The sequence below is a fragment of the Furipterus horrens genome, unplaced genomic scaffold (genome assembly GCF_987537825.1).
Source record: "Furipterus horrens unplaced genomic scaffold, mFurHor1.1.pri manual_scaffold_11, whole genome shotgun sequence".
NCBI lineage: Eukaryota > Metazoa > Chordata > Mammalia > Chiroptera > Furipteridae > Furipterus > Furipterus horrens.
In genome coordinates this window covers 101,123,775-101,146,770 of record NW_028327181.1, presented here as the reverse complement: position 1 = coordinate 101,146,770, position 22,996 = coordinate 101,123,775, and the positions used below count along the sequence as shown (strand labels likewise).

Here is a 22,996-nt window from a genome sequence, read left to right as displayed (position 1 = left end):
ACACAGGCGCATGAGCTCACAGAGGCACACGCTCCCACGGATTCGCTCTGGGGCAAGGACAAGACCCTGGAGCAGCCGTCGGGAAACACCGAGAGCTCATCCCAGACAGGGACCCCTGGAGCCAGGCGACCGTACTCGGGCGTCGAGTCCGTGCCCCAGAGTCCATAACCGGCCCACAGCGCTGGATGCCGGCCCACGCGGCCAAGTAAACTCCTGGCCCCGCCCCCTGCTCATCCCGCCCCGCATTGGCTGCCGAAGCAGCGTCCCCTCCCCATGTCAGTCCTAGCTCCGCCCTACCCTGTATCTAGACTCCCCGCTATGGCCCCGCCTCCCATCCACCATAGGTTACTGCGGGGGTGGGCGTTACTCTGGAGGAGGAGAAGACAGCAAGATGGACAAGAAGGCAAGCCAATGAGTGCGAGCAGCCGCCTTAGCAACTGCGGTCAGCCAATGGCGCGGCGGGGCGGGGCCGCATGCTGTCAGGCGGCGGGGGCGCCGAGCGGCACCTTTCCGTGGACCCCCGGTTTGCTCGGCGCCTGGGTGCCCCGCCGCCGCCTCTGCGCCGTCCTGCGGGCCGGGCATGGGCGCCGGCGCCGGCACCATGAGTGTCTTGGGCAGCCCGGTGCGCGCCTACGACTTTCTGCTCAAGTTCCTACTGGTGGGCGACAGCGACGTGGGCAAGGGCGAGATCCTGGCGAGTCTGCAGGACGGCGCGGCCGAGTCCCCGTACGGCCACCCGGCAGGTGAGCGCGGGGCCGGGGAGGTGCGGGGCCGGGGCTCGGGGGGAGCGCAGCTGGGTGCCGGGAGCGTGACTCTGGGGGCCAGTCCATCTCTGCCTGGATCAGGCCCACACTACGCGGGCAACCCCGGTTGCACCCCCGATCCGCACGTGGGGGGTGCAGGCGGCTCGTGGGGGGCTTGAGGCCGGCGCAGCTGCATGTCCTCCATCCTCTCGTAGTGCTTTGCGCGTCCGCGGGAGCGAGCTACTTGGCCAGGCCACGGAGTCCTCCCGACCTAGGGGTGACTTGAGGAGGAGAGCGTGGGAACAACGCAGCCGGGGGTTGGGGAGGGGGCCCAGCGGGAGGCCCACGTGCTCATGATGCGTTTGGAAAGAATGCGTGGGGTGCGGAGACGGCGGGAGCGGCTCAGAGAGGGGGATCAGAGCGCAGGCTCGCAGGTGGCGGCTCTGCGCGTGGGTCGGATGGAAGAACAGGGAGAGAAGACGCAGGAGGCCCAGTCCAGAGGATTCTCGGGGTTCCCGGCGTTCCTCACCCAGATGGTCAGGCCTGGGAGGGCAAGGAACCCAAGTGACCCTCGAGAGTGCGGCCTGGGCCTGAGGAAATGCAGGAGAGCGGGTTCCAGGTGAGGCGGAGGCCAGAGCGCCCGCAGCTGGAGGGTGCAGGGTAATCCCAGGGCTTGAGGTCCGAGAGGCGCGGCCCCAGGAGAGGGTGGGCGTTAGGAGAGGTGGGCATGAACTTGGGCCAGGAAGCAGGAGGAGAGTTCACCTGGGGGGTCTCTTGCGGATTCTGATAGATGCTAGAAGGATGTTGTCCAAGATGATGCCATTGGCCACACGTGGCTTTTTAAAATTTGTTTTAAAGATTTTATTAATTGGTTTATTGAAATTAGGGAGAGGGGAAGTAAAGGAGAAAGGGAGGGAACAAAACAACAGTGCGAGAGAGAAATAAGGATCGGGTTGCCTCTTGTACACGCCCTCTCAGGGGACTGAACCCACATCCCAGGATTGTGTCCAGATGGGGAATCCAACGAGCGACCTTTCGCTTTGCAGGATGACACCCAGCCAACTGAGCCCCATCAGTCAGGGCAGGGTGGCTTTTTTAATTTAAAGTAGTTATAATGGAATACAATGTGCCCCTCGTGGGTTTTGATTTACTGAAAGATTCTTCTAGGGTTAAGAAACGAGATTATGGGCGCTGGTCGGGTAGCTCAGGTGGTTAGAGCATCGTGCGATACGCCAAGTTTTCGGGTTCCCTCCCTGGTCAGTGCGCATGCAAGAATAAACCAATAAATGCATAAATAAGTGGACAACAAATCAATGTTTCCCTCTCTCTGATTTCAACAAATTAAAGAAAGAGATTATGGAAAGTTCTAAAAAGTTAGAATCATTTTGTTTTTAAAGACATGTTTCACTTCCGACATGGAAAGGCCACAGCTTTCTCCGCTTCACATCTCTGTTCTCCGCCCGCCCCCCGCCCCTGGGCTCCGTCGCCTGAGCTGCTGTTTTCCTGTCACCCAGGTTTGTGACACTCACTTGTAGTTACAGTGACCATAACTGCTCAGGAACGACTCGCCAGCGAGGGACTCAGTGTCCGCCACTGTCCTTTGTTTTGCTATCCCTCTGGTTAGCTAGGTTTCACCTTTCATCCTTTTTCAGGATGGGCTCGTGAGTGTTTCCCGAACATTTTCGTGTCTGAGAATGTCTAGCCCGTTGTCTTCATCTTTGAGCAATATCTTGGCTGGGTATAATATTCTTGGGTTGTATTTTTTCCCCTCCACCCTTTATAACTATTGTCCTGCTACCCCCTGGCTTCAGATGTGCTGTGATGAAGCCTGAGGTCAGCTGATTTCTCCCCCCTCCATGTAGGTGATTTGCCTTTTCTTCTGAATTTTGGACGAATGCTTTCTTTTTGCCTCATAGTCCATTAGTTTAACCAGGCCCCGTCTCAGAGCTGAATCATTGGTATTGAACTCCTAGTATGCTATGTACTATTTAAATTTGCAGAATCCTCTTTTAGTTTCAGGGAAATTTATTTTAATTTATTTTTAATCCTCACCTGAGGATATTTTTTCATTGTTTTTTAGAGAGAGGAAGGGAGAAAGAGAAACATCAAAGTGAGAGAGAAACATCAGTTGGCTGCTTCCCGTACACCCCCCGACAGAGATCATACACACCTGGACAGGGACTGAACCTGCAGCCTTTTGGTTCCAGGATGAAGCTCCAACCACCTGTGCAACAAGGACCAGGGCTCAGGGAAATTTTTTCCTTCTACATTCGTTGGTGTTTCTACTTCAAGGACGCCAATTGTATTACCTGTAGTTTCCTTTTGCTGCTGGGCAACTTGCCACAAACTTAGTGGTTTAAAACGACATAATTTTATTTTCTTACAACTCTGATGGTCAGCAGTCAACACAGCGCACCTAAGCACAGTCGAGGCGTGGGCAGGGCTGCTGGGCACCTGCTCCAGCTACTGGAATCCGTGTGCTTCGTGGCTTGGGGTCCTTTCTCCTCCAGCACTGGCCCCTGGAGTCCTCCTCACTTCCCGTCACTCTGACACCGACTTCTTATGTCTTCTCTTTTAAAAACCCTGTGATTACATGGGGTCCACTTTGACAACCCAGGATAGCCTACCTATTTGAAGTCAGCTGATTAGCAAACTTGATTCCATCTGCAACCTTCCTTCCCCGTTGCCACATAACCTAATGTATTCACAAAGTCTGGACACCCGGACTTGGGTATCTTGGGGGGGGGGGGCGTTATTCTGCCTGCTGTGCCGATTACCCTTATGTTGGGCCACCGGTGTCTGCCTTCCACATCCCTTCACCTCTCTGCAACTGCTGCTCTCATCTTTTTGTCTTTCTCGTCTACATTTCTGTGATTATCTCAAGCCTTTCCTACCTCTTGGTAATTTTTTTTTTAAGATTTTAATTATTTATTTTCAGAGAGAGGGGAAGGGAGAAAGAGAGGGAGAAAAACATCAGTGTGGGGTTGCCTCTCGAGCGCCCCCAACCGGGGACCTGGCCTGCAGCTCACGCATGTGTCCTGACTGGGAACCCAACCCCGGACCTTTTGGTTCCCAGCTCAGTCCACGGAGCCACGCCAGCCAGGGCGGTAATTTTGATTTTAGTAAAATGTTTCTGTTTCTATTACATTATGTCAGCTCAGCAATGATGTTGCTTTGCTCTCCAATGTCTTCCTTACTTTTACAATTTTACTGTTTTTCCATTTAAAAACTATCTTTGAAAAATTATTGCAGTTAAGCTCTTCTTTGAATTCTTACTTTACTAACTTAATGTTTTTATTAAAGTGGTTCTATCGCGTGAAGTAATTGGGGCGAACTGCCTCCTGTCCTTGGCTCATGTTTCCTTTCAAGACGGGTTCTTGGTCTCTTTTCCCTTCTTTTCTAGCATTCCGTTGAAGTGTGAGATACAAGATCAGAGACAGGTGCCCATGGTAACTGCACAGCTCAACAAGTTCTCACAAGCCTCACACACACACGTCAGCAGCACCCACACCGAGAAACAGAACACTCTCGCCGGCCCCCACGCGCCCCTCAGCGGCGCTGTGGTCCTGGCTGCCAGCAGTTCAGTTTTGCCTGTATTTGTTCTGTGTGAAAGCGGAATCGTATCGTGCGTGCTCTTCGGCGCCGGCTCCCCTTGCCCCAATATGTGGAGTGGGGATGTGTTTGGTCTCACAGAGTGTGATATGCCTGTGTGACTACTGCGGTTACCTGTCCAGCCTGCTTGGGTCAGGCGTTCAGGGGTTTCCAGTTTCTGACCATCAGGATTGGTTCTGCTGTGAACATTCCTGCTACACGCCTTTGGGTGTCCATCCGCTGCATGGCCGATGGAACGCACCCAGACCCGGAGTGGCTGGGTGTTGGACATACACGTGTATGCATAAGTTTAGCTTCAGTGGGTTCTCCCAAGTGTTTCCCGATTTACGCTTTCATGAGCAACATGCGGGAGCTCTGGGTGCTCACGTCCTCACCAGTCCTTGGCAGGCACTGTCTCATCTGCATCCTGGACGTGTTGGAAACCGTGTAGTTGAATTTGCTTTCCTCTGATGACTAATGAGATTGAACATCTTTTCATAGGTTTATTTGGATTTCCTCTTTTGTAAAATGTTAAGTCTTTTGCCCATTTTTCCTATTAGGTTGAAATTTGTTCAGTGGTCCGTAGAAGTGTTTTAAAATTTTATTCTGGCTATGAGTCCTTCGTCAACGATATGTATTGTGGACATCTACTCGCATCTGTGTTGCCTTTTTGCTCCTTTAATATTTCTGGGTGACCATAGCCTTTAGTTTTGTCATTATCCAGATGAGCACTGTTTCCTGGTTAGGACTTAGGTCCCGTGGCAGAGTCTCCACTGCTCCTGGACGATGAAGACGTCCTCGAAAAGCCCTAGTTTTACCTGTGACATTGATGGCTGCTTTCCAGCTGGGATGAGGTTTCAGGTTGTGGTCAAGACACACTTTTTTCCAGTTGGATGTCCAGTTGGAGAGACCCCCTTCCCCTGCCCTGCACTGTCACCTTGGTCACACTGGCGACCGCACTGCCCGGGCCTGGCTCTGGCCGCTGGCCAGCTGTCTCCCGCCCTGTGCGGGAACTGTGGCAGGCGCTGCTCTCCCAGGCTGGTGGGGCTGTCCCAGCTGGCTGGCCAGCGGGCACACTGTGCGGCTGCACTGTCCCTGCGTCCTGCTCGTGTTCCACCTGATGTACCCTCTGCTCAGACTCGGTCTGGTGAGGCCTGGCTTCTCCATCCTGCACCTGCGGCAGGAGGGCAGGCACCCTGATTCTGGGCCTGACCTGAGGGCTGTTTGAATGCCCTCGCTGAGGGGCCCACTGCTCAGTGGCAGGGAGGAGGGAGTGCAGGGGTGTCTTCCATTCCCACCATGACACCTCACACTTCTGGTCCTGCCCCAGTCCCAGCTTCTGTCTCCCCTCTCGGTAGCAGGCCTCGGAGTCAGGGCCGCAGCTGGGCTGCCTGTCTGCTCAGCCCGCGTCCACGTTTTATTCACGTCATCAGTGCTGGGAGAGGGAAACAGATTAAACCGACAGTAAATGCCGCCGCCTCTTGCCTCCCTCTTCTTTTTCCAGCATGAGACTGTTTTCTCCCACTACTTTCTCCTGGCTGTTTCCCCAGCTTCCTTTCCCAGCAGGAAAATCGCATCTTTTTTCTCAGTTTCATTTTTGCTGAGAGCTAATAATAGCACCTCCCACTGAGGATGTAAGAGAATCATCCATGAGACAGGTTACATACATTATTAGGCCCAGAGAGGGTGAGTCACTCCCCCAAGATCACACAGTGTGTGTGTAAGAGCCGAGTGGGATGTGGTAGCTGGCTCTGGGCCCTACTCTTGGTCCTACCCCCTGTGGCCCGTCTGCTTCAGAAAGGCTCAGAGAGGTGGCTTTTCTTCCCACTAGGAGCATTGAAACACCTTTCCTTAAAGTGACCCCAGGGTAAGGGCTTTTTCCTTTCTGTTTGCCTTTGACAAACCTCCCCAAGAGGGGCTTCCTTCCCCAGGCTGCAGACGCAGCTCGTCTGCAGGTTTCCCTTGACAACCACGTGGAGATGTAAAGCGCGATTTTTCAAGTCATCACTTTCAAGTTTGACCCGAGAGCCGCCTCATCGCTCCCCCTCCTCTCTGGGGTGCGACTTCTCAAGGACGACATGGTCTTCCAGTCGTCCACCCCCAGCCCCCGCCAGCACGCCTGCCAACACAGTAGATTTGTTTAATGCGTTGGATTTTTTTCTTTTTTTTAATCCTCACCCGAGGATAGGTTTATTGATTTTAGAAAGAGAGAAAGGAGGGGAGACAGAGAGAGAAACATCAACTTGTTGTTCCACTCATTGGTGCATCATTGGTTGCTTCTTGTACGTGCCCTGACCCGGGATCAAACCACAGCCTTGGCACACCGGGACGACGCTCTAACCCACTGAGCCAGTTGGCCAGGGCCAATGCATTGGGGTTTTAAATTAAGTCATACATGCTTCTATGTATTAGAAAATAATAAAATTACATTTGTACGAGATTTTCTCTTTAACAGCCTATCTCCTCTCTGTCCTGCAGGGTCTCCTCTCTGCAGTGGTGAGTGCGCCTTTAGTGTGACCTCTGACCCCTGTAGTCCCTAACCCAGGGCCAACCTGATTTCAGGTGTAGGGCAGGGAGGGGCTCAGAACTGCTCTGTTGGCTGTCTTTCCTGAGTGCTTTTCCTTCCTTTTAGTCAGACATGTTGGCATGTGGTTCACACAGTGAAATCCGCCCCTTTTTGAGTCTTGACCAAGGCTTACAGCTGTGTATCCACCACAGTCAGATGCAGAACAGCCCCTGTGAGTCAGACACTCCCGGCCCTCCGTGGACAGCCGCCCCCAGCCCAGCAGTGCCTGACATCTGGCTCTGTGGCCCTGTGGCTCTGTCGTCAGAGGATGGGGGTGTGGGTGGCATCACAGTCTGGTCTCTCATGCAGCATGCTGTGCCCCGCTGACGTTTAATGTCCCGAGACCACAGTTATTTAAGATAAAATAAGGTCCCTGGCAACTTTCAGGCTAAGGGAGAAGGTGTCATCCAAAGCTCAGGGCCATTAGTCCTACGCCACCTTCCAGAGCTCCAACAGGTGAACCAGTTTGCTGTGGGGTGTTGGGAAGTCACTGGGACAAGTGTGATCGTGATGGGTGACAGGAGCCTCACTGTGGTCCCGACACATCCATAGTCTGAGCTTCTGCCCCAGGGAGGTGGAAGCAGCGTCTGTGTCAGTGGGGTGGGCGCCTCCGCAAATAGGCTCCTGGGTGCGTGGGTGCACGGCATGCGGGACGCGGCTCAAAAAGAACCAGTTTTGCTGACCCAGCAGGTGGATGGACTGACCACCATGTGGGCACAGCAAAGACGGTGGAGGCAGAGCCCACAGTGCCCCTGGCTGGACTGAGCAGAGGGTGCTGATCACACCAGGAATTGTACACCTCAAGGCCACGAGTGCTGCCCCACTTTTGTCCCTGAAGGGTGACAATGCTTTCCCGGCAGAGCGGCCCCAACACCGGGCTATCCAGAGTCGGGGAAGGGAAATGGGGCGGCCCCTCTGTGAGGCTCCCAGCCTGTCCAGGGCCCCTCCAGCCCTTCCCACGGCCTCCAGCTGAGTTTCCTTCAATGCAAAAAGCCAGGCAGACTCGGTTCCTAGGTAGGACACGTGTACGTATATATTTTTGAGGCCAAGTTCATTTGATATAAAACTAACCATTTCAAAGTGAACAATCAGGGGCAGTTAGTACCATCACAGTCTTGTTGAACCCTCACACTCTGGTTCCAGAACACTCTCCTCACCCCACCCCTGAGAACTGCCAGTCTTCCATCTGATATTTTAAGACACATTTCCCCAAAAGTCAAAGATGAGTGTGTGTGTAAATGGCATTTAACCAGCATTTACAGTGTGAGCAAACCCTCTTAGGTGACGGAACATGCCATGCCTGCTGCCTCACTAAAATAGAGGAGGCAGGTGCTGGAGGAATTGGAACAGATGACTAAAGTATTTATTCTTCCTGTGGAGCTAAAAGTGTAGTGACTGGCTCAGCGTTTGACGTTCCCTTTTTTTTTTCTTTTTTTTTAAAGAAGGCTAAAGTCATATTTCTTCTTGTCTTTAATTTCACTTGAACACACCGACAGGCCTCGTCTGGAAGTCTCGTGTATTTTTACTTTATTTCTGAGGGACAGAGTTCTTGGTGAACGGGTTAGAGGCCGCGAGGGTGAATTATACTTTTTGAACCTGACACTGACGCCACTACCATCCAAAATGTTCGTTCCTCATAAACCAAAGTGGAACACGTAACTGAGAAGAGGAAACACCAGACAGAAGGAAACATGGCAGAGAATAAAAGGGTGGCTCAGTAAATCAGCTCACGAATGAAAGAGTCTCCTCACGTGTGACTTTGAACGCGGCCATGAAGGGAACGATCTGGGAGTCTGCTGGTGGCAGGTTCCACTGGGTGGGACCCAGAGGTTGGGGACAGGAGGCAGCTTTTGCTGAGCTGAGGCCACTGCTCACGGGCGGCACAGGACCGAGTGGTGGAGGCAAGGGTTTCTGCCGGACAGTAGGGGAACTGAGGCCCGGGAAGCAAGAGGACTGGCTGGTTGTAAGGACTGGAATTCGATCCCAGGCATCCCATCCCAGAGCTTCTCTCTGGGGTGCCACCACACTCCTGGGGGACCTGTGCATACCCCAGTGAGATTAGTCCACCTCTGGTCCCCCAGTTCCCACCTGGTGAGAACAACCTGCAGACCCAGTGGGGGCAGTGTTTCATGCTTTATCCCCTCTCCTCCCGCTTCCCCCGCCTGCCTTGGTCCCAAAGTCTCAGCTGCAGGGATCAAGGGAGGTGCCGTCTCTGGGTTTCTAGCAGTGGTCTGAACAGCTGACCAGAGGGGCATGGGAGTAGGTCCCGAGTCACCACCCCAAAGGGATCTGACACGGTGGTGACCACGAGGCCTGAGTTGGTCCAAACCCCATGCAGCTCTGGGAGAAGACCCCATGGTCCCCAGGCCCGCAACGTTGTCTGCGGGGCAGGCAGTTCAGTGCGGCTGTTCCAGGGAATGGCCACCTGAAGGAGCCACTGAGTTCCGTGTGGGTTAGTAATTAAATCATTGTTGTCAGATTGTCTTTTAAATACTTGTTTACTGTTAGTGAACTTCTGAATGTGGAGGCCATTGTACTTTGCTTTGGGAAGATGTTCAAATGCACCTCCTGCAGGACGCATGTGTTAGGTGTCCTCTGTCCCCTTCTGCCGTCCTGACACTTCAAGGGTTTTCCATCAGGCAGGGCATTTTCGCTGCAAACAGAAAACCAGGCAAAGCAGAGCAGCAGAGAGGAGCTTCTCGCCTCGTGGGGCTGGTGAGGTGGGGGCAAGTCTGGTGTCAGATATGCCGAGATCCAGGCACCCTACCTTTGGGATTCTCTGTGTCGTCCTTTTTTCCTCAACCTGCTCCGTACGTGCCTTCCAAGAGGAAAAACCAGATTTTGTTCAAAGGATCAAGAGTCAGTTTGAGTCCTGGCTGGTGTGGCTCAGCAGACTGAGCGCCAGCCTTGACCCAAAGGGTCATGGGTTTGATGCCCAACCAGCGCACAGGCCTGGGTTGTGGGCCAGGTCCCCAGTTGGGGGCATGAGGGAGGCAACCAATCGGTATATCCCTTGTACATCGATGTTTCTCTTCCTTTCTTTCTCCTTCCCTTCCCCTCTCTCTAAATATAAATAAACAAAATCTTTTTTTAAAAGCCATCTTTAAAAAAACAACAATCAGTTTGAGATCTGACTTCTCAGCAGAAGCAAGGCAGGCCCTGATGGAACAATGCGCGCACATTTCTGAAGGAAAACCACTTCCTGCCTCAGGGTAGGCCCATCCGAACCCAGAGAAGTGTGAGGGCAGACTGAAGACATTTCAGACATGCAGAATCTCAGAAACTATCTTTCATGGACCCTTCTCAGGAAACAAAAGAAAGAATAAATCAAGAGCGGGAGACCTGGGAGACCGGAGGGCCCAGGGCGCGAGCTGCAGGGCAGAGGGCTGCAAAGATGCCCGAGGGGTGTCGGAAGTGCTGAGAGGGGACCTGGATAACTGGGAGATTACAGGGATGAATTAATAATAAATGCAGAGAAACTTAAGCAAATAAGCAGGCGCTTTTTAACTCCAGTAAAAACAAGGTTGTACGGGAAGGAAGAATAAACACACTCCCCTACATGGTTCAGCTGTGGATAGTTTACTTGGTCACGGTGATGTTAAACAGAAAACTGATCTAGCTAAAATTGCAACATAATTATACTCTGCGTGCGCGCGCGCGCCTGTGTGTGTGTGTGTGTGTGTGTGTGTGTGTGAGAGAGAGAGAGAGAGAGAGAGAGAGAGAGAGAGAGAGAGAGAGAGAGAGAGACAGAGAGAGACAGAGGCAGGCGGTGCGTCCATGAGACAGAACTACATTTTCACCTTCAGGGTGGGAAGTCAATCAGTACCTAAAGCTGAAAGGTCAAGAAGCAGGAGCTTATGCGTGTTGTTTACGAGTTTCCAGATACGTAGCAGGGAAATGATTAACAAAGATTAAAATGGGGAGTCGCCTGGGGGTGCCCACTCTCCACACTGCGTCTCAGAGCGATGTGACCTTGGGAGACACGCACAGTCATGACTCTGGCAAACAGAAAAACGGAATATAGCATTAAAAACTCATAGGAGGCTTAAAAAGACCAGTATAAAAAGTTTTAACAAATTGCTCAGACCTAAAAAAAAAAGTACACGAAGGCACTTTCTGAATCAAAGAGGCCTTCCCAGTGCAGGACAGAACCAGGGCCTTGGCCGCGGGGAAGAGTCCCCTCTCACTGTCTGCAAATAGGCCAGTTATCTCTAGATTCAAAAACAGATTTCCCAGTGTCTGTTGCTTCATGGAGGTGGAGGAAAAGCTAAATGCTTCCCAAAATATCTTCTAGCAACTTCAAAGTTAATTGACTAAATATAGCGTCAATGCGCTGTTTGTTAGGTATGTGTATGCACGTGTGGTGTTTGTGTATTATATGCAGCCACCTATTCTGTGTACTGTGTGCGTGTGTGCGTGTGTCTCACGCCACGGATGCCCTAGGCAGGGCTGACCGCTGGAGGAGGAGGAACCTGCATTACCTCCTGTGTGGAGGAGGCTCTCAAAGGACCGTAAGAAGCCTCGATAGTCGGTTGCTCCAAAGAGATATTTCATGGGGCCTGAAGCTACTGACCTGAGCTTCCTGCAAAAGCTATGCTCTGCCCTAAAAACCTGGGAGATGTGCCCCAGAATGTGAAGCTACACCTGTTGTTCGCCCACCTGCACACCATCTCGACCTCAACCCACTTGAGACAGGAGATTTGATAAATGCAACCCTCTTTTTCTTGTGGCTTTTTTTTTTTTTTTTTTTGGTGGGGGGAGTCTAACATTCTAGACCTTTCCAGGGAGCACGAGTCAAGCCCTTGAAAGCAACACTCCCTTCATGTTGCATCTGAGCACAGCCTTTGCCCCCACGGGACCCCCTCCCCACCCAGGGGCTCTCTCTCCATCCCCATCTGCCTCCGCCGGCACGCACCTCCAGGTTTATAGTTCCTAATTCAGCCTCACTTGTGCAAACGTTCAAAGTTGGGGCATGTCCAGGGTGTCTGCAGGCCCGGCTTTTCAGGGGTGGACGCTCTGAGGGCAGCTAAGTCTACCAGGGAAGCGACCCCAGCACCGCAGAGCCTCACGCCCATAACTGCGCTGTCAGGCCCTTGGGATCCCGACCGGGGTCGCGTCTGTCTTTGGAAGGGGCTCTCCTTTCTTGCTGTTCATCACTCAGCAGGAACGCTCTCCTTCTGCGACCCTTCCCTTCCCTTGTCACCCCCAGAGTGCCTGTTCTCGTCCACGGACCAGCAACTCGCTCTGGAACACGGGAGGCATTTCTCAGAGAAGCAGAAAATCAGGTTCTGGTCATACAGGGAGGAATATTTCTCCTTTAAAAAAATAAGTATTGCTGACTTCCAGCCAAGATAGAAGTCTCCCTCCACAACTAAGAAGGAACACAACTACCTCAAAACTAGAGACAACCAGACGTTCCAGAAAATCAAGCTGCATGGAAGTCCAGCAAAGATATAAAGAAGAAATACTCACCCAGACAGGTAGGAGAGGTGGAGATGGGGCAGAGAGGACGCAGTGTGGTGGCGGCAGCAGCAGGCTGGCGGAAAGCGCAGTCACACGTTTTAAAAAGTTGGGAGGGACACCTGGGGAGCGTTCCCAGCTCCTCACCAGACCCGGCAGCCCACGGTCCCAGCACCGGGGAAAATCAAGCGTCATTGCTTCTGACTGTGCAGGCCAGTGGAGGTTGGGGCGGAGGCAGAAACTGCCAATCTCTGAGCAGAGTCCATTTGTTTAAGGGCCCCCACAGTCCTAGTGTATCTGCAGACCCACCCACTCTGGGAACGACAGCCAGAGCAATAGCTAGAGGGGCGTCAGTCCTGTGTGGAAGTGGGAGAGGTGCCTGGAAAAGGGGCAAGTGCTGAGCAAGTGGCATTGTTCCCTCTCAGACCCCCCCACACACACACAGTGCCACAACGTGGTGAAACAGGTTGCCCTGTACTGACGAATCCCTAAGGCTTTGCCCCTTACAGCATAACAGGTGTGACAGCTCTGCCAAAGACACAGAGGCAAACAAACACAGGAGCCTGTCAAGATGAGGAGACAGAGAAGTACGGCCCAAAAGAGGGAATGGATGAAAGCTCCAGTGGGAGAACTAAGCAACGTAGAGATAGCCAACCTAACAGACGCAGAGTTCAAAACACTGGTGATAAAGATGCTCACAGGCTCGACAGATATGCTTGAGTCTGGCCAATGCATAAGGGAAGAAGTGAAGGCTATGCTAAGTGAAACAAAGGAAAATCCACACAAAACCAATGGTGAAGGGAAGGAAACCGGGGTACAAATCAATGATTTGGAACATAAGGAAGAAAAAAAACAGTCAACCAGTGCAGAATGAGGAAACAAGAATTGAAAAAAATGAAGAGAGGCTTAGGAACCTCTGGGACAACTTTAAATGTGCCAACATCCGAATCATAGGGGTGCCAGAAGAGGAAGAGGAAGAAATTAAAAACTTATGTGAGAAAATAATGAAGGAAAACTCTCCAAATTTGGTGAAGGAAAAAGACATACAAGTCCAGGAGGCACAGAGAGTCCCAAACAAGCTAGACCCAAAGAGGACCACACCAAGACACATCATAATTAAAATGCCAAAGGTTCAAGATGAAGGGAGAATCTTAAAAGTAGCAAGAGAAAAGCAGAGAGTTACCTACAAAGGGGTGCCTATAAGACTATCAGTTGATTTCTCAAAAGAAACTTTGCAGACAAGAAGAGACTGGCAAGAAGTATTAAATATGATGAAAAGCAAGGACCTGCAACCAAGATTACTCTATCCAGCAAAGCTATCATTTAGAATGGAAGGGCAGATGAAGTGCTTCCCAGAGAAGGTGAAGTTAAAGGAGTTCATCATCACCAAGCCGTTATTATATGAAATGTTAAAGGGACTTATTTAAGAAAAAAGAAGATCAAAACTATGAACATTAAAATGACAACAAACTCACAACTATCAACAACTGAATCTAAAAAATAAAAACAAAATCCAACTAAGCAAACCAGAACAGGAACAGAATCATAGGTGTGGGGATCATTTGGAGGGTTATCAACTGGGAGGAGGGAGGGGGAGAAATGGGGAAATGGTGCAGGGACTAAGAAGAATAATTGGTTGGTACGAAACAGACAGGGGAAAGTTAAGAATAATATAGGAAAGGGTGAAGCCAAAGAACTTACATGCACGACCCATGGACATGAACTAAGGGGGGTGGCATTGCTGGAGGGAAGGGGGTACTGGGCAGAGGGGAGCAAAGGGGGAAAAAATTGGGACAATTGTAACAACATAATCAATAAAATATACTTTAAAAAATAAAAAATAAATATTGCTTTTCCTGACCTTAGAAAAAATATATGCTCATTGAAGAAAACTTGAAAATAGAGAAAGGTTTTGAAAGAAAGGAAAAAGAACCCGAATTATGCAACCCAGAGATTTCTAGTGAGAGCCTGTGTCTGGTCCTCGATTTCCCTCCACACACACATCCACACACTGAGATAATGCTCCACATTAACTTCCTATTCTACACACGTTTATTTTATTTTCTTAGTGTGATGCTGTGGGGGAAGCCATCTCGGCCTTCAGCCCCTTACGGGGCGGCGGTCCTGGGGCAGCCGGAGGAGGTGGGCGAGGGCCAGCAGTGACGCGGGCCCGAGCTGGGGCTGCCCGCGGCGGCAGAACCGTTCGCCAGGCTGAAGGCTAGTCTGAGTCCCTGCTCCTGCTGGTTACCCCTTGGGCAGGGCTAGTTGGGGGCCCAGCGCTGGGCTCGAGGCATCTGGTGATGAGAGAGGAGAGGAGGGTGGGGGCCAGTGGGCTGGGGGACGCAGGCAACCTGGGGAGACCCACGAGCAGGCTCCAGCCCCCTCACCTCGTAAGCCATGTGTCTGCACAGCGAGAAGCCCGTTTTCCCGACCCTGCAGCCGAGAGCACCTGTGGGGACACTTGCTCTGCCGCCGGCCTGCGTTCGAGCTCCTGACCCTCTTTCACAGGCATTGACTACAAGACCACCACCATCCTGCTGGACGGAAGGCGGGTGAAGCTGCAGCTCTGGTGAGTGGGGGCCCCCCACCTGCCCCGAGCAGGCCTGGCCCTGGAGCACAGCCTTCAGAAAGGCCGGCTCCGCGTCCTCGCCTGGCCTGGAGGAGCAGGCGGTCCTGCTGCCTGGGCTTCAGCCCTGGTCCAGAGAGGGGACCCCGCCCTCTAACCGGGGCCCAGCTCCTAGTGCTGTGTCTCTTCTGGACAAACGCTGCCACGGCCCGCAGTGGCTCCAGCCAGACCCTGGGGTCCCCCTGGGCACCTGCGCAGGACCAGGCGAATCGTGCAGACAGGCCGGCCCACAGGGGGCGGCTCCTACTTCCCAGCCACCCGCAGGCCCCTGCGCGAGGCTGCACCCTCACCCCCAGGGCCGCGCTCCTTGCCCCCATTTCCAGCAGCTCCCACCTGCAGGCGAGGCCGTGGCTCCTGCTCAGGCTCCTCTGGCCTCAAGACGCTTCTCCCAGCCTCTCGCCACTCCCGAGCCCCAGGCCCTGCTCTCCTGAGTCTGGGGGTCAGGTCCCCCGCAGGGGACGAGGAGAAAACAGCAGAGTGGTGCTGTCATATGGGAGGACATGCCTGGCACTCAGGGGACTCCTCGTCCTGAGGAGCCTCCCGTGGAAATGCGCGTGTTCATTGCACACGCAGGTGAGCACTGACGTTGCCGTTAGGAGAGACGCGGTCAATGGCATCCGCTGGCCCCGAGAGCACTGGGGCGCGTTGTCCCCCGTCTTGGTTTATGTTTCCTGGAGCTCTGCTCTGTCTCTCTGGGCGCTGGCACCCCCGGGTCAGTTCATCGTACGGATGAACTCAGGGGAGCGTCTGCGGGGCTTTATGTGATTTACTCGGAGTTAATGGGAGTTGAGGGACCCCACCAGATCCTTCAGCCTCTCCCCCAATGTGGGCTGACATCCATTACAACACAGCTTTATCTGCAAGTTCCACAAAATTTTAGAAATTTAAGTTAGATTTATTGAACTCAGAATTATGGTGTAGAAACACATCACTATTTTTTCTAGTTTAACTTACACAGTGACAATTAGACAAGAAAATGAGCCCAGAAGGACATCCTGATGTCCAGGTCACCGCAGGGGACAATGTGACCATTTTGTTGGGTTCCTGGACTTTCAGTGGCATGGCCACCAACTGACAATTGTCCCAGGTTTGGTAACCCCGTTGTCAGGAAGAAGCAGCAATGTCTCACTGTCTCAGCACCTTTTCCTTCCAGGGACACGTCCGGGCAAGGGAGATTTTGCACCATATTCCGTTCCTACTCGCGGGGCGCACAGGTAACATCCCTGAGTGAGGAGGCCTCTCTGCCGTTACGGTGCTTGAGGGGACAGAGGGTGAGGCAGTTAGGCTCTGTGTGATTGGTGCCGGGGTCTGAAAGTGAGCCGTGGAGTGCCGGTGGCTCGCAAGCCTCGCCAGCTCCAGGGCTCTATATGCGCCCATGTGTGCACACATGCATGCTTCTGTGTGCTCTGCTTGTACACACATGTGTGCTTGTGAGATGTGTGCACATGCATGTGCATGTGTGTATCACTCTGTGCATGTGTGTTCACGCATTGTGTGTAGACATGCAAGGCATATCTGTGTTGCACGCCTGTGTTTGCATGCATGCAGGTGCATGTGTGTTTGTGCACATGCACAGATCGGTGTCCATGATCCTGCGTGTGTCTGTGTGTGTGCACTTGAGCACTCCATCCTAGTGGGTGGGCTCTGCTCCTCCTGAGCTGCTGACCCTGACATCCCCCCGGCTCTGTGTTTCTGGGGCGGCTCATGGATGTGAGAACTGAGTTCTAGTCCTGGATTCACTTTGACATTTGAGGGCTTATCAATGAGCTTATGAAATAATGGAAATAATCACGTAACGGCTACATTGGTAGATTAAGTCTTGTGTTAGAAACACAACGGTTATTTCGTTGGTTGTGAGTCTGTTACTGAGCAGCCCTCTCGCGGCTGCACAGCCGAGACCTGCTCCGGCGTCTGCCGTGCAGTCAGCCTGGCACCTCCCCCCAGGGCGTGATCCTGGTCTACGACATCGCCAACCGCTGGTCCTTCGACGGCATCGACCGCTGGATCAAGGAGATCGATGAGGTGCGCTCACCACCTGGAGCTCCCTCTGTGTGGGCTTGAGGGTGTCGGGTGGGCACGGGGGCCTGAGCACAAGGCTGCGACCACAGGGAGGGCGTGTCACCGCTCAGCACAGCACTGGGCCTCCTGCGGAGGACCGCCAAGCCCGGCGTAGTCAGGTGCCACGGTTTGCCCTGCTGGGGACATCAGTGGCTGGGACCAAAGCCACTGTATCAGTTTCCTGCAGCTGCTGTAACAAATTACCATAAACCAGGCGGTTAAAACAGCACATTTATGTTCTCACATTTTTGAGGCCAGAAGTCCAAAATCAAGGAGTCAGCAAGGCCACACTCCCTCCTGAAGTTCTAGTGGGGGACCTTTCCCATCTCTTCCCACTGCTGGGGGCTGCTGACAGTCCTCGGCACGGAGACGCATCACTGTCCCTGCCTCTGGTCACTTGGCCTTCTTCTCTGTGTCCTCTCCTCTTCTCATGAGTACCCCAGTGACTGAGCTTATGTTTGACACCAATGGCCTCGCCTTAAGTAATTACATCTGTGAAGATCCTATTTCCAAGAAAGGGCACATCCTGGGGCTCCGGGTCGCTGTGCATTGGGGGGCATGCTGTCCACCCCAGCACACCCACCACACCAACAGCAAAAGCTCGAGCACACGAGCCATCTTCCTTGCCTTTCTTCCAACCTTTAGCATGCTCCTGGTGTTCCTAAAATCCTGGTGGGAAACCGCCTGCACCTGGCCTTCAAGCGGCAGGTCCCCACGGAGCAGGCCCAGGCCTACGCGGAGCGCCTTGGCGTGACCTTCTTCGAGGTCAGCCCTCTGTGCAATTTCAACGTCACCGAGTCCTTCACGGAGCTGGCCAGGACTGTGCTGCTGCGGCATGGGATGGACCGGCTCTGGAGGCCAAGCAAGGGTAGGTGCAGGGATGCCCTGCGGCCTGGGTCACAGTCCAGGCTCCTGGGGCCCGCCCAGGCCGCCAGGTCCATTCTCAAGGAGCAAGTGTGTTCACTTGGGAGAACGCACACTTACAGCTCTGTCACGCGCTAATGAGAGGCTTTGGGAATCTGCACGTGGGCAGAGGGGAAGGCATTTATAACCAGGTAGCCGCCGGTACGCACATGGAGGCAGGAAGCCAAGCCTGTACAGATGGACCCCAAGGGCAGTGTGTGTGAGGCGCTCGGCTGCCATGTGACCTCCGTGCCCAAGGCTTCGGGAAGAGCTCGTCACCTTAGGAATGACTCCCCTTCCACTGACTTTGTTTACAGAAAGAGGAACTGAGAAATAGAAGTGTGCAGGATTTTTATTTTTAATATTTTATTTATTTTTAGAGAGATGGGAAGGGAGGGAGACAAAGAGGGAGAGAAACATTGATGTGAGAGAGAAATATAGATCGGTTGCCTCTTGCAAACGCCCCGACTGGGGACCCGGCCCGCAACCCAGGCCTGTGCCCTGACTGGAGTCAAACCGGTGGCCCTTTGGTTCACAGGCCGAAACTCAGTCCACTGAGCCACACCAGCCAGGGCTCAGCATATTACTTTTAAAAGATAAAGATGACAAAATCTATATTCATTGAATTGGTAGCACAGTGTCAATTGACAAAATGCCTTCTTCTAAGTCAGGCTCCCCAGGACGCTGCCGCCACCGGCACTGCCATGGGGCAGGACTGTCCTCTGTGCCATGGGGCGCTGAGCCTCACCCATGGGCCCCTGACCTCCGGAGTGAAAACCACGATGTGTCCACAGGCTTCCAGATGTCCCGGGGATTCCCAATCACCCCCAACCGAGAGCCCCTTTCTGAAGGATTTTTACAGTGAGCCAAACACCCAGGGTCATGTTTCTTCTGAGTCCTTTAGGGGTCCGGTGTCATTGTGACTGCAGAGGGGTGAGGTGCCATTTCTGCCCCCTCCTCGCAGGTGCCCGGGGACCCCCACCCCCATCTGGGCGGGAACCTGGCTCCTACAATGAATGATGCAGCTGAAATAGAAATGACAGCATTTGCTTTCAAGAGTGTTAAAGCTTATAACCCGGGTTGTTGACATCACTGTGCAGCTGAGTCAGAGGTCACATTGAAGCCTGTCTCCTTAGCCCATGGTCTCTACCCCCCACCTGTGATCTCCTGGGACACCCCTCCCCCTCCAGGCCTGCTCACCTCTCAGACCTGCGGGGAGAGATGTGGGCCCTCAGATTTGGGGGTAAACTGATCTGAGGTGATGAGAGCAGACAGTCCTCTCCCACCCTGCCAGAGGCTGCACGTGGGCGTGGGGGGAGCGGCAGCCCTGTTCTCAGGGTACATCCCCACCCCCAGCCCCAGGAAAGGCGGGCAGACAGGCGGGCGTGTCAGGGCAGCAGAGACTGAGTGCCGTTTTCTCTCGTCCCCCAGTGCTGAGCCTGCAGGACCTGTGCTGCCGAGCGGTGGTGTCCTGCACGCCCGTGCACCTGGTGGACAAGCTCCCACTGCCCGTGGCCCTGAGGAGCCACCTCAAGTCGTTCTCCATGGCCAGCGGCCTGAACGCCAGGATGATGCACGGCCGGTCCTACGCCGTCACCCCCGGCCCCGTCCACAAGAGGAGCAGCCTCCGCAGAGGCAAGGCCGCCCGGCCGCCCCAGAGCCCGCCCAAGCGCGGCGCCAGGAACGGCTGTAAAGTCTCCTAAGGAGGGCTGGCGCCAGGTGCCTGCTGGAGCCTCCGGGAGACCCCGAGCCTTCACACAGCGGCTGGAGGCCGGTCTGGGTCTGAGCGACGCGGGCCAGCCCTCCCGGGACCGTGCCGCCCGTGCAATGAGAACCCGTTCCGCGCGCGGCCTGGGTGTTGCCACGTGGACGTGCATGAAGCTCTTGTGTTCGACGTGTGTTTGTGAAGGGGAAGCGGGTACTCTGACTGCTACTTACACCATGATTGCGGTGCACTTTTTCCTTAAAATAACTGCTTTGATGAGCGTGGGGACATGCATGTGCTGGGTACCAATCTGGGGGACTCTAAGAGCAGCGACGGGTGACTGGGAATCGACGCTGGGAGAGGGGCCTTTCTGTCGCCCTCCTTTTCAGCGTCCGCGCCCTCCTTCGCAAACGCTGCAGAGCCACGCAGGTCTGTCCAGCTTCTGTGCCAAACGGGTTTGATAACATTTTTGCGATGTTATTTACTACATTTTGGGATTAGTAGGGGATTTATATGCATATTTTTCTGTAAATGTACATTTTTTTGTATAAAATGTTCCACAAGTTATGAAGCAAAGAAAATGCCAAAGATACCTCTAGTTCTGCTGAACCAGGCCAGGGCAGCCACCACAGAGACGAGGCCCTCCTCTGTGACCACGAGGGACAGAAAGAACCTGGCGGGGGTACCCATTTGCTGCCGCTCTGTGGCAGCGGGGAGTTTGAAGGAAGGATGAAAAACAAATGAGTTGAGAAAATGCCCAGATGTCCTCAGTTTCTGTTCATGATTTACAGATTTTTAGAAACTTGAGAGGCCCTAGAACTGGAAGCAACAAACCTTTATGCAGGGACGGTGGAACCAAGCCCCGGAGAGGAGAAATGAGCCCAGCCACCGAGGGTCCCTGAAGGCCTGAAGCTGGACATGACAGGGACACATGTGCACAGGGGAGTGGGCGAGCGGACAGCAGGGGATGCTGCCTCTCGGGGTGCTGCTGGTGGTGGGGACACCCTGCGGGGCCGTGGCACCCTCCTCTGCTGGGCAGTGGACAGAGAGAGCAGGGCTGGCCCACTGACCGCGGACGCAGGGACAGCTGAGACGGGGCATCGCTCCCGGTGCACCCGGGAGAGCAGGGAGAGGCCCTGGGGGCAGTGAGCACCCACAGTGTATCCTCCACCCTTGGAAGAGCCCGATGGTGGCAGCTACTGGGGCCAGACTGCGTTTTTCCCCCTTCCCCTTCCTTTTTGTTTTCATAATCGAAGATGGCCTCAGGATGACGCCAGGTGTCCTGGCCTCTGTGACAGGCATTCTCACGGAGCACGCCGGCTCCCAGAGGCCTTAGTCCTCTGCTGACAAGGCCACCTGGGGTCGCCAGAAGCTGGAAGAGGCAGAAGGGACCCCCTGCCCTCACAGCTCTGGAGGAGGTGAGCCCTGCCCACACCTGGATTTCAGATGCTGGCCCCCTGAGTGATGAGAGGACAAATTCAGGACACTCATATGACAAGGATGTAGGCCACCCTTCCCAGGAGAAAGTGCCTCAGCAAATCGAAGTGGCATTTGAGTGCAATAAAAACAATACGCCCTAATAGAGATTGTGTTCAGTAGAAGCATGCATGCTTTGGTGGTTAATATGCAGAAAATATAATTAAAAGGTAAACTGAACCCTAAAGCAAACAGCTCTCCAAGCTTGTCATTTTTCATTTTCTCCCATGGCCCCAGCTGCTGGCAAAATGCGCCCAAACTATAAACATGAGCACCACAGTACATCCCAGATGTTTGTAATTCTTTTTCCAAGTGTCAAGATTCAAAACATGTACAATTATGTCTTCAATTGCCTCATGAAAATTACTGCAATGCAGAGTAATTTCCCAGACTGAGAGCTTACAGCATGAGGAATCGTCTCGACAATTATTGAATCTGGAAAAAAATGTCAATTACAGGCTTGATAATATTTGTTTTGCCAGAAGGACGGAGATAGAGATGCTTCCATGTGCTGGAGAACAGCTTTGTCAAAGTGGACGTGAGAAGACCCGAAACCTGTATAATTTTGTTAAGCAGTGTCACCCTAATAAATTCAATAAAAAGGAAAAAAATCAAAGAAAGTGAATGTGAGAAAGGACAGGAGCTGTGTGTGCTGGGGGAACTGGGAAGAGGTGCTCCAGGAGAGGATAGTGGGCGGTAAGCGGGGCGACCCCTAGGTCACTCTGTTGGCTCCCCAGGACCACGTGTGGGTTCTTGGGGCCTTACCTTCCCGCAAGGCCCTGTTCTCAGGAGGCTGAGCTACCCGCAGTGCTGGCCAAACGCAACTTGGATGAGGCCGCGCCAAGTCTCAGAACAGGGCGCTGTGCTACAGGGTGCTCTGCTGTGCGTGGGCGGTGAGGCCCTCTGGCGACTCCCGCACAGCAGGCAGGGGCTCACACCTTCCCCACCCTGGCGTGGGTCAGGCACTCCCAGAAGCGGAGACCGGGCTGCGTCCTGGGCTGGCCCTGCTGCCCTCCTCTCTGAGGACTCTCCTTCCCACCAGCGTCTCAATCTCGGGTCGGGATCTGGCTCTAGCCGTCCCTGCCGTGATGGTCCGGGCCCTTGGTTTCCAGATCCTTAGATTTTCACACACCTGCCTATCACCCCAGAAAAGACTGGTTCTTGCCAGTCCAAGGTTTCGGCTTTTGTGATGCTACTGCTGTGCTTTCCCTGCCTCGCGGTGGAACCCAAGAGCAGAAACTGCTCCTTGCACTCTGCTTTCCCCGAGAATGGCTGAGCCCGCCTGGACTCGGAGGCCTTAGTGGAGAGGAAGCCGAGGCAGCAAGGAAGAGCTCCAGGGGTCACCCTGCCCCAGGGCAGTCGCTGTGGCTCCAGCCCGCACGCCTCCCAGGTAAGGCAGCCCGGAGGGCCGTTCGCCAGAGACCTCTAGGCCCGGCTGACGCGCTGCGGGGAGCCAGACTTCCCACCGTCAGGAAACCTGGGGTGGGGGGGGCGGGAGTGGCGTCCCCGTAGGAGGGTGTTGGGACCTGGTAAGGCTGCAAGAGGTGGCTGGGGACTTGGCTGTGTGGCTGGCGTGTTCTGGCTTGTCCGCTGGGGGCCACATACACCACACACAGCTACGCCTTCCCTCTTTATTTTCTGTTGACGCCTTAAGTGCCCCACAAAGGACACAGACGGCTCACAGGGCGCCTCCGTGCCTAGGGCGGCCCAGGGCTCCGCGCCGCCTTGCTCTCCGTGGCCTGTGCTCTAACCCGGCAGACGGGGCTTTTCCTCTCACAAAAATAAAGTTGGGTGTGAAGATGGAACTATGTAGTGTGGGTACCGACATACCGGCTCAAACCCTAGTGTGCCCCCAGAGGTGAGAATGG

The 22,996-nt window shown here is 53.8% G+C and overlaps 1 protein-coding gene across 1 annotated transcript; it reads left to right on the top strand.

The window, feature by feature from the left end:
- Nucleotides 1-479: 479 nt before the first annotated feature.
- Nucleotides 480-20,291, top strand: RAB40B (RAB40B, member RAS oncogene family). The gene is made up of 6 exons (XM_090290698.1): nt 480-743; nt 14,869-14,929; nt 16,140-16,200; nt 16,931-17,008; nt 17,690-17,912; nt 19,379-20,291. The coding sequence occupies exons 1-6, from the start codon at nt 581-583 to the stop codon at nt 19,648-19,650; spliced, it is 858 nt and encodes a 285-aa protein (XP_090146824.1). The 5' UTR covers nt 480-580; the 3' UTR covers nt 19,651-20,291.
- Nucleotides 20,292-22,996: the final 2,705 nt, after the last annotated feature.